The sequence below is a fragment of the Oryzias latipes genome, chromosome 1 (genome assembly GCF_053564925.1).
Source record: "Oryzias latipes strain Hd-rR chromosome 1, Olatipes_Hd-rR_3.1".
Taxonomy (NCBI): Eukaryota; Metazoa; Chordata; class Actinopteri; order Beloniformes; family Adrianichthyidae; genus Oryzias; species Oryzias latipes.
The window spans coordinates 18,167,758-18,180,681 of record NC_136237.1 but is presented as its reverse complement, the minus strand read 5'-3'; the positions used below and the strand labels follow the sequence as shown (position 1 = coordinate 18,180,681).

The following is a 12,924-nucleotide window of genomic DNA, read 5'->3' as shown; positions in this document are numbered from 1 at the left end:
AGGGAAAAAAGGAACGATGCAGCATGTGTGCCAAAGCTCATTTGCAAATGCAGTTCACTGTGATGTTTCTGCTCCTGTTATATTTCCTAATATTCTGTCTACATAGGCCTTTTTTTTAATGTATTGATTACCGGTATGTGATCAAGAGAAGTGGCTTACTATGGCCATAAGCTTTTCTCCTCACTTCAGGCCACAGACCTTTTAATGTTCAGTCTATAATCGCTTACAAAACAACTCAATGTGTTGTCCAACAAAAAATACGAATTCAGTATAGAATCAACTGTACAACAATGCATGAATAGATATTGTTAGAGTTTTGTTTTTGCAGGTTTTACAGCAGTACGAGTGCACAACTATTTTATTGTTCAGCTATCGTGATATAACTCAGCCGTCAACTAACTGATTTGACAGATTTTTGTTTTAATTGATTTTTATTTTTAAAAAAAAGCCCCTCTCACCCTCTGCGTGTGGTTTCTCATATAAGCTCAGGTCCTCTACCAGAGGCCTGGGAGCTTGAGGGTCCCGCGCAGTATCTTAGCTTTTCCTAGCACTGCGCTTTTCTGGATTGAGAGGTCTGAGGTGTTTTCTTTTATTCATTCATCTTCTACCGTTTTTTCCCTTTCGGGGTCACGGGGCTGCAGGAGCCTATCCCGGCCACTTATAGGCGAATGCAGGGGACACCCTGGACAGGTCGCCAGTCTGTCTCAGGGTCACATTCACACCTATGGACAATTTGGGGTGACCAATGAACCTATGAAGTGAGGCAAGAGCGCTAATATGTATTAAAATATATTTTTTTATCTATATATATAAAATGTTTTATTTTATTATTTTGGAAGGCTGAAAACATATCTCATGCCCAGCCCTGAGTTTACTCTTCTTCTTCGTCTGGGTGTGCTCTTGGTTGCTTGGCATAATTCAGATTTAGTTTTGCAATGATCTTGTAAACGTTTTATTCAGAACTGTACATTTTCAGCAAAATAGGTATCCAACATTACTTTATCTTTGCTGTAAGTGTCTCCTGTTTTTTTTATGTTCCAGGAACGGGATGGGATGCGTTCAATACTAGAGTCTTATGACAGCGAGCTGGCATCTACAGAGTACTCCCCTCAACTTAACAAGCGACTCAGGGAGGCAGAGGAAGTACTGCAAAGGACACAGAACCATAACTCAGAGATGGAGGTAAGCATGTTTCAGGATCCTCAAAGGCACTCTTATCACAAATATGCAAAAGATGTACTCTCTTCCACCTAATTCCTGTATAACTTGTCTTTTCTACTATCACTGAACATAAAGCTTAGCTGCGGTGAATTTAGTATATAGTATTTATTTTTTTGAATTTTTTTTTGTCATTTAGGCTCAGCTGACTAAAGCAGAGGAGGATGTGGGGGCACTCAGACTACAGTTACAAAGAGTGAGTTTCTGAATTTAGTTTATTTTAGCAATGTTTTCTAAGGCGTTTATCCTTGACTAACTAAATAGAAGACTCCTTCCTTAACCTAAGCAATTGAAGACCCACTCTGATCATCTTTTGATCAGTTATAAAAGCATTCCCAGTGTTTTTTTTTGTCTTTTTAGTAATTTTGATGCTGTTTTTAGCTAAAATGACAAAATAAAACTGTTGTTTTCGAGGACATCGTTTCTGCAGAGCGCCAGTAGTTCATTCAAAATTTGCCTCTGAGCTGTGGGTGGAAGCACTGCCGTGGGGCAACCCCACCCTCTGTCGCCGAGAGCTCAGAGCTTTATTTTTATAAATATAAGTCATCCATCATCAGAAAAATGCAGCAAGATCGTCTTGAAAACACGGTTTTTATTGGAGTGGGTCTTTAAGCAGTTTAAAACCAGAAAACAGCATCAAAAAACAACAAAAAAATAGGGATGCAAATATTTAGTGATCACATAACTTTGTTTGCTCTGCCATCATTACTGAAGCCTTGACTTCTTTTGTTGGTCATTTATTTATTTATTTATTTATTTGAATTAGGACAATGCATATTAAACAATGTTTCAGCAGCTGCTTTAACATAAATATGCCAGAGTTAGCACAGGAGCTAAATTTCATCTGTTGTCATGCCTGCAGCCCTGTGAGGTGCTTTGTAACTAAAAGTGCTCTAAAATGATTTCTAATTGATTCAACTTTGAATAGAATCCTCTAGGTCTGTTTATAGCTTCAGCCTCTCGCTGGTTTGAGAGTTTTCTTTTATCTAGTTCTGTTTGTCTAGATTAGAAAGTGTCATTCCCAGTGCTTTTCAGAAAAAAAGAATAGTTTCCAGTGTGGTCTTGATCATTGTCAGAGTTTTTTTTTTAACATCAGCAGCAAGACTGTTGCAGGTATTAGCTGCATGAAACTAAAATGCTGCTCCACCGTGTTTAGCCCTGATTTAGGGCTCTACCCTGCCCCTGGCATCTTTGTATGCATTGTGGAATGGTTTGCTCTCACTCCAAAAAGAGTTGGGCTTTGTTTAAGAACCAGGGCTGAGAGCCAGAAGTCAACTTAGGGACATGCGGATGACCTGGTGCTGAGCCAGGCTCAATTCTGAAGCCAGGCTTGTCATAAAAGGCCTACCAGCGTCCCAGTCATAAGGGACCACCCACATGCCAGAGATTTACTTTGGTGCTCAGCCGTGTGGTTGTGAGGTAGAAGAAGCAACATGGACACTCTCAGACAAACCAAGTACTGTGTCCTTCCCTGCTTTCTGTTTGTGACTACTTGTTGCCTAGGTGACATCAACATAGCCATGGCAATGAGTATTGACATGTGAAATGCATCAGTGTCTGGCTTTGCTGTAACTGCTTATTTGTCTTTGGAAGAGTTGTCAGGATGCAGAGAGATGAGCAGATGCTACCAGAAAACAGAAAGTAATGCTGCCTAAATGTAGATACATTATTAAATAGAGTATAGCATTGTTATTTCATTTTTTTTCATCAATTAAAAAAATATACATATTTTAAACACACACTCATATACATATATATATATATATCACATAGACATGGGATCGTGAAAAATATGTCAGGAATCTGATAAAAGAACAGAAAATTTGATTCTGTGAACTTTTTATTACTGAGTCTAAAAGTTGATGCAATGATTTTTACATATTTTATGTTTTTAAAGTACTAAAAGTTTTCTTGCAGGCATGTAGATGTTCAAATGTGGTTCAGTCTTAATACTCACCTTGATGCTCTTTGTTTCAGGTGGAGATGGAGCTAGATTCTTTAAAGAAACAGCCAGCTTCTTCCCCTGAAAGCAGCTCTTCAGTGAGCAAAGAAGAAGAAAACACTCTCAGGTAGATCATTCGTGGAGCTTGATGTTTTAATAAATGTTCCGCAACGGGAAAAGATTTCCCACACAGTAAAATCGACTCGCTCAAACATTAGAAGGTGCACAGCTCGGCCTCAAGGTCAGCTCTTTTGTCCGCATCATGCATGTGTTCATTGAGCTGATTGGATAATCTGTTTATCCACTGGCTTTACAGAAAGAAAATTGAAGATTTGGAGGCAGAGCGGCAACGTTTGGAGGAACAGAATAACATTTTGGAGATGAGACTAGAGAGAAACAACATGCAGGTAGGCAGCAATCCTCCCTCCAGCTGTAGTGGGTTTTCTTTTGTTTGATAGATTAACTGGCCTGGCGAAAGGAAACCCATTTAAAAACCCCAGGAGTAGCATTTGTTTGCAACATGCCACAGGTTGGTTCCTAGAAATATTTCTCACTTTCGACATTTCTTTAAAAGGCAGACTTGGATGTTGTTCCACTGGAGTTCTATGGAATCTTTAAGCCTTTTAAAAAGCTTTAGCTATTTTTATTTCATCTGTACATCAGAGCTGCAACACATGCCATAACTACCGTACTTAAACATAATTCTGAAAAGAATTTTTAAAAAAAATGATCAACTACATTAAAAAATATATTTTCAGCCCACATTGTCTGCAGAATTTTAAGAACATCTTTTTAGTGATCTCCTGCTTTTCCAGGAAAACTATGAAAATCTTCCAGTTTTTTCTTTAGATTTTACATTTTTTTGTGGGGGGGAAATGACTGCAAGAAATCGGTCTTCTTTTCCTTTACAATGCCATTAAAGACATTAAAAGGAATGCGGAGGAGCATCAATTCAAAAAGGCCAAAGGCGGCAAACCATAGCTGTGATTCATTGATCTGATCTCTCAGATGAGTCTGAACAGTCATCAGTCATAGGGATTCCCATTTCATGCAAAGGTATAACTGGAATCTGCCTTGAAATTATTCTAACATTATGCAGATGCTAGTCCACCCCGTGCCTCCAGCCAGAATCTTTCAACCTATTCATTTTGTGTCGGGCTGATTAATGAGCTAATTCCATCATTCATTTTTGTGTTGGTTTACTCGTTTCAGGCATGTTCGAACATTGTGTTCCAGCCTTATTTAAGCAGCGATAACAGAAGCTTCTTGAATAACATGACAGCAGTGGCTGGGAGGTTTGTGTTGTTCAGACTGACCTGAAAGCATCCCTTTCACATTTTCCTTCAAGTCCTTTTTCTGCACAGCAGCATCCTTTTTCATTAGTTGTGAGCCTTGTGTGCGTGTGTCTTGCATCAATGAAGACTGTGCTGTGGCCTGTGCTATTTCCCTAGTGGTTCAGACATCTGAGGTGCTTTGTTCTCAAGTGAACAACATTTTATGGCAGACTTACAGTACATTGTTACGTTATTACATTAATATTCACACAGCTGTTTCAAGTAGGAATAAAAAGCTTTTACCTTGGTCAGAGACAGCATTGACTCTTTGGCTCTACCTTATCAAAGATGAACCATTAGAGGGTATAGATTTTCACTGTGAGCATGTAAATCTATAGTCCATGTCCTTTTTGGGAGAAATGAACCCCTTGTATAAAGCATCAAAGGAATTATTCAGAGGGCTGTCAGTAGAAGTCTGAACGCCAAGGACTCTGGCAGCATCTGGTTCTTTTGGTTTATTTTAGCAAAGGTAACATACTTCTGCAGGCACAGCAGAAGTAGTTTTGATGTTTAGGACTTGTAGCTGAGACATGTTGAGTAATGCTCATTTACTTTAAAATCAATAGAAAAAAACAATAGACCAATTATTGTCCGAGTCACAAGTGCCCTTCAGGGTGGGAGCGGGGTGGATGCAGGCGATACATTTGTACATCTGTACTGGGCACGCAGGAAATATCAAAGTGGTAGACGACTTGGTTCATTAAAAGGCGAGTATGTTTATTCATATTTTCTTTTAATGGGTATGCTGCTGGCGACAAGTTGTAGTGAGCACTTACATAACATGTAAAGGTAAGAATTGATAAGATGCGGCGTGTCGTACAGATTTTTCATTTTTTTCTAACTCTGCGCTCTATGCAAGGAGCCTGTTGGTGCTGTTCAAGTGAAAGGTGCACGCCCCTTGTGCTTCCCTTGCCCTATCCTTTGCGTGCAGTCTGGCTGTTTAGGACATTAGACAAGCACAGCGTTGTGGAGTGCTGTGTAAAGGGCATCGTACGAAAGCATCACATGCCATAAGTGCGTGTAACTGACATTAATCTTACAAATACTTCACAATTTATTTAGCACACACACGACAACCGTACGTTCCATTTTCCTTACATCTCTTAGGTGGCTGCACAAACCACAAGAGAACTGCAAGACACACCTGTGCTCACCTTAAAATGCAGCCCGTCCTGTCTATGACCCTCCACGGGCCTGGACAACCCAAAATCCACAGCACCTGAACAGGTACATGTGACTAAAGCGCGAGCAGGTGCATGTGACTAAGGCACAAGGTGCAACATCACTTTTTAAGTTTAAAACAGTTTATACAGTTTATAAATATCGATTATACCATTTTTTTGGCAAAGTTAAAACTGTCCTTTTCAAGGACATTGTTTTTTGCAGAGCGGCAGTAGTTCACCAGAAATTCTGACTTGTGGGCGGGACTATTGGAGCGGAGTAAGCCTTCCCTTATTTCCCATCATCCCTTTGGTTGCACATTCTCCCCGCTAGCTTACAGCCCCCACAACCCCAACCTAACATTACCAGTGCAACAGAAATGCCAAGCAATATTTTAGCAATCCGGCCGGACATGGATCTGTCAGGGTGAGGAGGGCTCGAGAGCACACGGTTCTGAGGCAAGAGGGTTTAATTGTAAACAAAAAGCGCTGCAGAGCAGGGTAACAAAACTAAAACTAAACTTACTGTGGCAAAACATGGAACATGGCATGAAGGGAGTCGGGGGAAAAGACGTTAAAGACATTAAGGACGTTAGAGACGTTAATGAACCAGCACAAGAGGAAGGCAGGGACAAGACTTATATACAGACAGGGTAGACAAGACACAGGTGGACATAAGGACAGATTGGGACAAAGGAATTAAAACTCAAAAACATGACAAAACAGGAAACCTTTCAAAATAAAACAGGAACCAGAACTCAACCATGACAGAACAAGACAGAAAGCAAAAACCAATACAAAGAAACCCAAACCATGACAGGATCGACTTGTCTCCAAGTGGATGCACCTCAATGGAACAGAGCAGGGAGCTTGTGGCCCACTGATTGTAGCACCTATATCACTGCTACAGGCTTTTTTTTCTACAGCATTTCTCCTGACTCACAAGGCTTTGAATGAAGAAAAACTCAGAAATGCAATTTAAAGCATAATTTTTTTTAATAGATGTCCTCCATCAGAGAAATGCCACAAGAACATGTTAAAAAACAGCAGAAACATACTTTTCATTGCAGTGGGTCTTTTAGAACTTGTTTTTGCAAAAAAAAATGAAACCACAACTAAAGCCTGCCAATGTGCACCCTCAAGCTTTGAGGCAAAGACATGTTGTAATAATGAAAACAGAAATGATTTTTGCGGAGCTTATCAATATATCGTTCTTTTAAAATTATTATTTAAGCAACATTTCTGAACCGTTAAAGTCCACGAGGCTTCAGTCGGCTGAAGCTTGAGGATTCAAAGGACTACCTCTCTGGCTGGTTGCAGCGTTATTCCAAAAGAGTTTCACATTTACTTTGATGTCTGCCCGCATAGCATCAGGCCCGGGTTGCCCACAGATGTTCTTCTGCCACTTGTCTGAGGCAAGAACAGGCTAAAGTCTAAGAAGTCGATGGTATGGCTGTGTCCTCTTTTGTTTGTTTTTCATTTTTTTATCGACTCTTTTTATACACAGAAAGTGTGTGCTTAATCTCAATCAAGTTTTTGAATTCTATGACTCAGAGGAGTCATGCTTATCGAAGCCTACTAGGGCACTTGAGTGAATTGTGTGTGGGTGAGTTTGCTGGTTCAATTTAGCTGGGAAGTGAGTGAAAGTCCCTGTCTTTTCAAGCGTCACAACTTCTTTTAAGGCAGTGGAGAGCCAAGTGTGCACAGGAGTATTTTCCAACACTTGCTTCAAGGTTACGCAGTCAATGGATCAGGTCAGTTCTTTGGAGCTGATTTTTATTACTCCTCCATGGTCTAATGCACACCCAAAGCCCTCCACATTAAAGCGTGTGAAGAGATGAAGGGACTGAGTCAAAAGGCGCTGGATGGAGGGAGAGGAAGGCAGAATGAGAGTGATCTGACGCAGAAAGTGATGATGAACACACTTTTGTTGCTCTAATCCTGAAATTGCCATTACATGTGTGTGTAGTTTGTATACCAGACAAATCTAAACTCTGCATGTGAGATTACTCAGGTTTCTGCTGGATTATAGTACAGGAACATCAGGGAGACATGATTCAGCTTGCTTTAATGTTTATTTGAAACAGAGGGATTCACTGTGTCAGCAGTTTACTTCAGCATTAATGAAATAAATCTAGATGAATAGATTTTGGCTTGATAGAGTGAGCAGAGTGTGCTCTCCTCTAAATCACTATCACAGTCAGACTGTGCCTGCAGTCTCCCAATTTATTTTCTATCATCCACCCTAAAAGTTTCAGCAAAAGAGGAAATTCAGTTTTTTCCAGGATGACCTTCAAATAAATCTATAGCTTGCAGAGATCCGTTTGACTTTCTTTCAATGCAAAGTGAAAGAAAATGAGTTAAAACTCATAAATGATTCTACTGTGAATTGTGATTACCTTTCCTATTGGTATATTAATGCATAGAAAAAGTAATCAGCACTAATGGTAGTTGGTCCATATCAAATATTCATTACCGGTATTTGTATTGCAAATCTGGTTAGCAATAACAGAGGTTTAGATTTGCTTCTGGATCATCACTGAGTTGCACATTGAACTGGTCAATGACCTAAAGAGAGCTGGTACTTTATGAAACAGAACCTGGACAGTTTCTTTTAGCTTTGTTTTATATGTCTGCTGCTAATGAGCTCTTATCATGAAGGGGTGCTACACTTGGGAGAGCTTCAAAGCTGGGAGCTTTTTATTTTTAGAATTTGTCTTTCCAGTTTTGTTAAAGTTAATTATTAATGTCTTTATAAACTTAGATCTTTTTAAACTTGTCTGCCAAGTTTGTCAAACAACTTTAAGAAACCAGTTCTGTGTGGAACAAGTCAAGACTTTTTATTCAGCAACCTGTTGGAAGTTTTTAAAACTGCAAAACTCTTCTTATTCATATGTCTGTGTTTTTACTCTTGTGATATTCTTAACAGACCTTTCACTACACGTACATATGTATGTATATATAGTATTTTGGGACAAAAATGCTACACGGTAAGAGTACGTAAATCTTTGTGAGTAGATATTTTAGTATTAACAGATGAGTCGTTTTATTATAAAAACAGAAAGCAGCCACTATCAAATTTTATTCTCTGCTGTAAACGTGCAATTGGGGGAGCATGGCATATCTAAAACGCCTCTTGCTCCAAGGGATGCGCTCGAAAAGCGCGCGCTAAAGGAAAACACTGCTGCCTTGGTGGGTTTAGATCCATTGGGAGGGAACTGCGGAGGCCCGCGGGGCAATCCGGGCCTCAATAAACACTTCAGTGGGATGGAGTGGTCTTCTGACTGGGACTTGACGTGCCGTAGAGCAAGTAGCGACTTTCTGATGACAGACAGAATTTGCACTCAGCATGTACAGTGACGTAGGTGTGACATTTTTATTTTTTGGGTTATTTATCTTTCCTGGCCTGCGATCTACCTTCATGTCCATGAAGATCGACCGGTACATCGTGATTGAACAAATGAGCACCCCTGGGTTAGACTAACAAACAACAGCTTCATTCTAATTCATTTCAGTCTTTGATGGAGGTCTTTTTTCCCTCTGCTGTTGGTGGTTGGTGGACTATTGTTGGTTGAAGAAGTGGAGGAGGAAGTCATGTTCCTGAGCAAGGAGAGCGAATAAAAGGCAGGCCTGCAGAACTCCAAGCAGGATCTTTGAATATAATGTCTTTGACAGCATACATTAGAGTTGGCTGACATGATGGAAAAAAGAAATGCGGATGTCCTGTATGTTCAAGAGATCAAATAGAAATGAACCCAGGTTTGTAGATTCGGACCAGGATCTATTATGTGGTAGATTGAAAGAGGAGCGAGATAGGAGAGATCCTGAAGATGTTTGGAGGTGAACAGTGTCAGATCAGTCTGAAGGTTTGTCGGTGGCTATGCCTCCCTTTGTGGAAGTGAGCTAGAGGAAAAGGAGAAATTCTGGAGGATGATATGAGGTGATATCTTGGTAGAGTGATTATTGAGGCAAACTTTCATGGACTCATGAGTGAAAGAAACACGAGTGATAAGGAAATGATTGGAAAGTTTGGTGTTCATGACACAAATGTAGAAGTACAGGTGGTGAACTTTGCTAAAAGAATAGAAAAGCAGTGGTGACTACATTTTTCTAGAAAAGAGAGAAGGTGATGTGTAAAAGTGCAGAGAAGAATACACATGTTGATTGCATCTTGTCCAGATATTTAAAGCTGAAAGAAATCAGGGACTGCAAAGTTGTCAGGAAGTGTAGCCAGACAGCATAGGATGTCATGCTGAATGAGAAAAGCAGATGAGGAGACTTGTTGGAAGAAGTAGTGCATAGATAGGAAAAGGTGTAGGTTGGAACAGGTGGAGGAAGGTTTTAGGTGTGAGATGTGACAAAAGAATTTGTGAAAAGTTGTAAAAGACTGTGGTGAGAGCAGCCGTGTTGTTGGTTTAGAGATATTGGCTCTGAGAAAGGGACAGGAGACGGAGCTAAAGATGTTAAAGTTCCCTCTGGGAGTGACGAGGATGGATAGGATCAGGGAAGAATACATCAGAGGGACATGTTAGACTCATGTTTTTGTAGATAAATGCAGGGAAGCCAAATCAAGTCGGTTTAGACACGCTAAGAAGAGGAATAGTGGTTACGTTGGTATAAGGATGTTGAGGTTGGAGCTACCAGGAAAGCGCAAAGAGGAAGTTCATGGATGTTGAGGAGGACTAAAAGGGTGGTTAGGAGGAGAACCCAGAGGATAGTGTTATATGGGGGTGGGGGATTCTCTCTAGTTTTTTTTCCCAGTTTCCTTAGCAACTTGGAATATTAAGAGGGGTAAAGAGAGAGTTATCACAAGAAAGTTTAATAACTTAAAAAATGTCTGTACCTTTGTTTTATGATTTATCTATGCTTAAATAATTGATGACAGACTCCCTTATAATGCACTGTAGTAACTACTTTCAAATTGCCTATTAAAAGAGAGAAGAAAGGTCATTCCAGCACTTGGATCATAATAATGACAATTCTGTCTCAAGAAAAATATTGAATTTTGCACAAATCCCTCCAGGAGACTCTTCACTCAGATGCTCTACGTGTGAAGACGAGCAGACCTTAAGGCTTTTTCCCCTTGAAAGTTACTGCTTTGCAGACCTCTGCGGTCATGCTTTCCAGGCACAAACTGGATCTCCCTTCACTTATCTGTAAACTCCCTAAAGCTCAAGTCCCAGAGGCAGAGCCTGCCACACATTTAGAGGCTACCACTAACGCGCATGTCCTTTTTTTTGTTATTGCTCTGATTCTTCTTCCATGCTCTTTCTTATTCGTACTCTTTCCAAAACTGGATGCCTCTGGCGTTTATGAACTCATTCTGAAATTGGCTCACACGCCTGAGGGCCGTCAAATTTTTTTAGCAATTCAGTCAATGACTTTTCTGCTCACACGTTGCTACGGCAACCACACAACGTTTAGGTCAGTTGCAGGAGGTAGATCATTGAGTTTTGTGTGGAGGCTCAAAAACTATGTTTCACATAAAAAAATAAATTAAAAAAAGCCTAAAAAAACCAAAAATTTGTTGGAGACATTTCCCCAAAGACTCTTGCGCCAATGATCATTTTTCTTAAGGTGGAGGAGCATAATGTAAGCTTAATTCTGAGTATTTTTTTTCCTTTTATTCATCTTCTTCCGTTTTGTCCCTTTCGGGTTCACGGCGCTGCCAGAGCCTATCCCGGCTACTTGCGGGCGAAGGCAGGGGACACCCCGGATAGGTCGCCACATATCCCACATACATTCACTCTCACACCTCACACCTAGGGTCAATTTAGAGTTGCCAATTAACCTATGAAGCACGTTTTTGGACGGTGGGAGGAACCCGGAGACCCCAAAGAGAACCCACGCATGCACGGGGAGAACATGCAAACTCCACACAGAAAGGTCCCCCATTGATGTTCGGTTTCAGATCCCCCAGCCGGGACTTGAACCTGGGCCTTCTTGCTGTGAGGCAAGAGCGCTAACCACTGTGCCACCGTGCAGCATTCTGAGTATTTCTGTATTCAAATCTTGATGAATCGGGAGAAAAAAATGCCTTTGAGAAAACTCCTTGTTGTGATGCTCCCCTCCATTCTGATTCATCCACTTGCAGACAAATATATGCATGAACCTTTTCATTTTCCACGTCTGAGCTGGCATCTGGCTCAAAACTGTACAGCTGAATGGCTCAGATATTGCTTGGGGTTGTGAGGGGCAGTAAGCTAGCAGGAGAGAGTGCAAACAAAGGGATGATAGAATATAAGGGCAGGCTTACTTCTGCGCCACAACTCCGCGATGAGTTTTTGATGAACTCCTGCTGCTCTGCACAAACTCTGTCCTAAAAACTAACAGGTATTTGATGTTGACTAAAAACAACATATTCAAAATTAAAAGACCACTGGAAACACTTTTACAACAGATCAAAACATGATTGGAGTGGGACTTCAAACAAGACAATATTTTGAATCAAAGTGTGACATTACAGTTCCAAAAAAAAGCCCTTCTAAAGCCTTTCATACAGTACTCTTAAAACTACAGCGTTAAAATGTTTGAATCTGGATGCATTTGTCATTCTGGGGTTCACCACCCCAAAAACAACATATAATATGTTCCTGAATTTACAGGCAGCCCAGAAGTACCAAAACATTGCAGCTCCTCAGCTGCATAAAAAAAAAATAAAGTTTTTTACTTTATTTTTCTATTCACACCAATTGTGTGTGTTATTATTTATTTTTTTCTACTGCATTTTCTGTTTGTAGTAGGACACACATTTTGAGGGCCACTCTGTACATTTTGGAGAAAATTTAAGACTTTTATGTTTGCCTCATGGTTGTTAAAGTATATAGAAAATATAATAAGAGGCAGAGAGCCGCATGCAGCTCAAGAGCCGCCTGTTAACCCCCCTTGCACTTAAAAATGAAAGTCCCGCCCCGCTGCCTCGTCGCATTTGATCAGCAAATTTCAGCCAATCAGAACAACCAGAAAGGTTACTGCCCCCAAGTGACAAAAACACCCCTGAATACCGCCCCCCAAGTGACTAAAACGCCCCTTTAACACTGAGCGCAAATTCGAGCAAGTGCTCAAAGGAGAATTGACCTCGCAAGATCACCGCTCAGTTAGCATTGCAGCCGTGCAGTTGTAAAATGCAGGGTCGCTCGGTTAGAATTGCGCCTGCACGTTGTGAGTTTCACTCACTCAGTTCTTGAACACGCCCGCTAAGTTGTCTTTACGCCCTTTCACTTTATGGCAGAGATGAAACTCCATATACAGTGAGGTCAATAAGTATTTG

At 40.6% G+C, this 12,924-nt stretch overlaps 1 protein-coding gene across 1 annotated transcript in view; it reads left to right on the top strand.

Annotated features, from left to right (window-relative positions):
- The window catches only part of mad1l1 (mitotic arrest deficient 1 like 1), a 67,193-nt gene that overhangs the window by 19,641 nt on the left and 34,628 nt on the right, over positions 1 to 12,924 (top strand). Inside the window, exons 12-15 of the mRNA XM_011477875.4 lie at positions 1,042 to 1,182; positions 1,358 to 1,414; positions 3,196 to 3,287; positions 3,477 to 3,567. Of these exons, the coding sequence (XP_011476177.1) occupies positions 1,042 to 1,182; positions 1,358 to 1,414; positions 3,196 to 3,287; positions 3,477 to 3,567 (381 nt within the window). The remainder of the gene's footprint in view (positions 1 to 1,041; positions 1,183 to 1,357; positions 1,415 to 3,195; positions 3,288 to 3,476; positions 3,568 to 12,924) is intronic.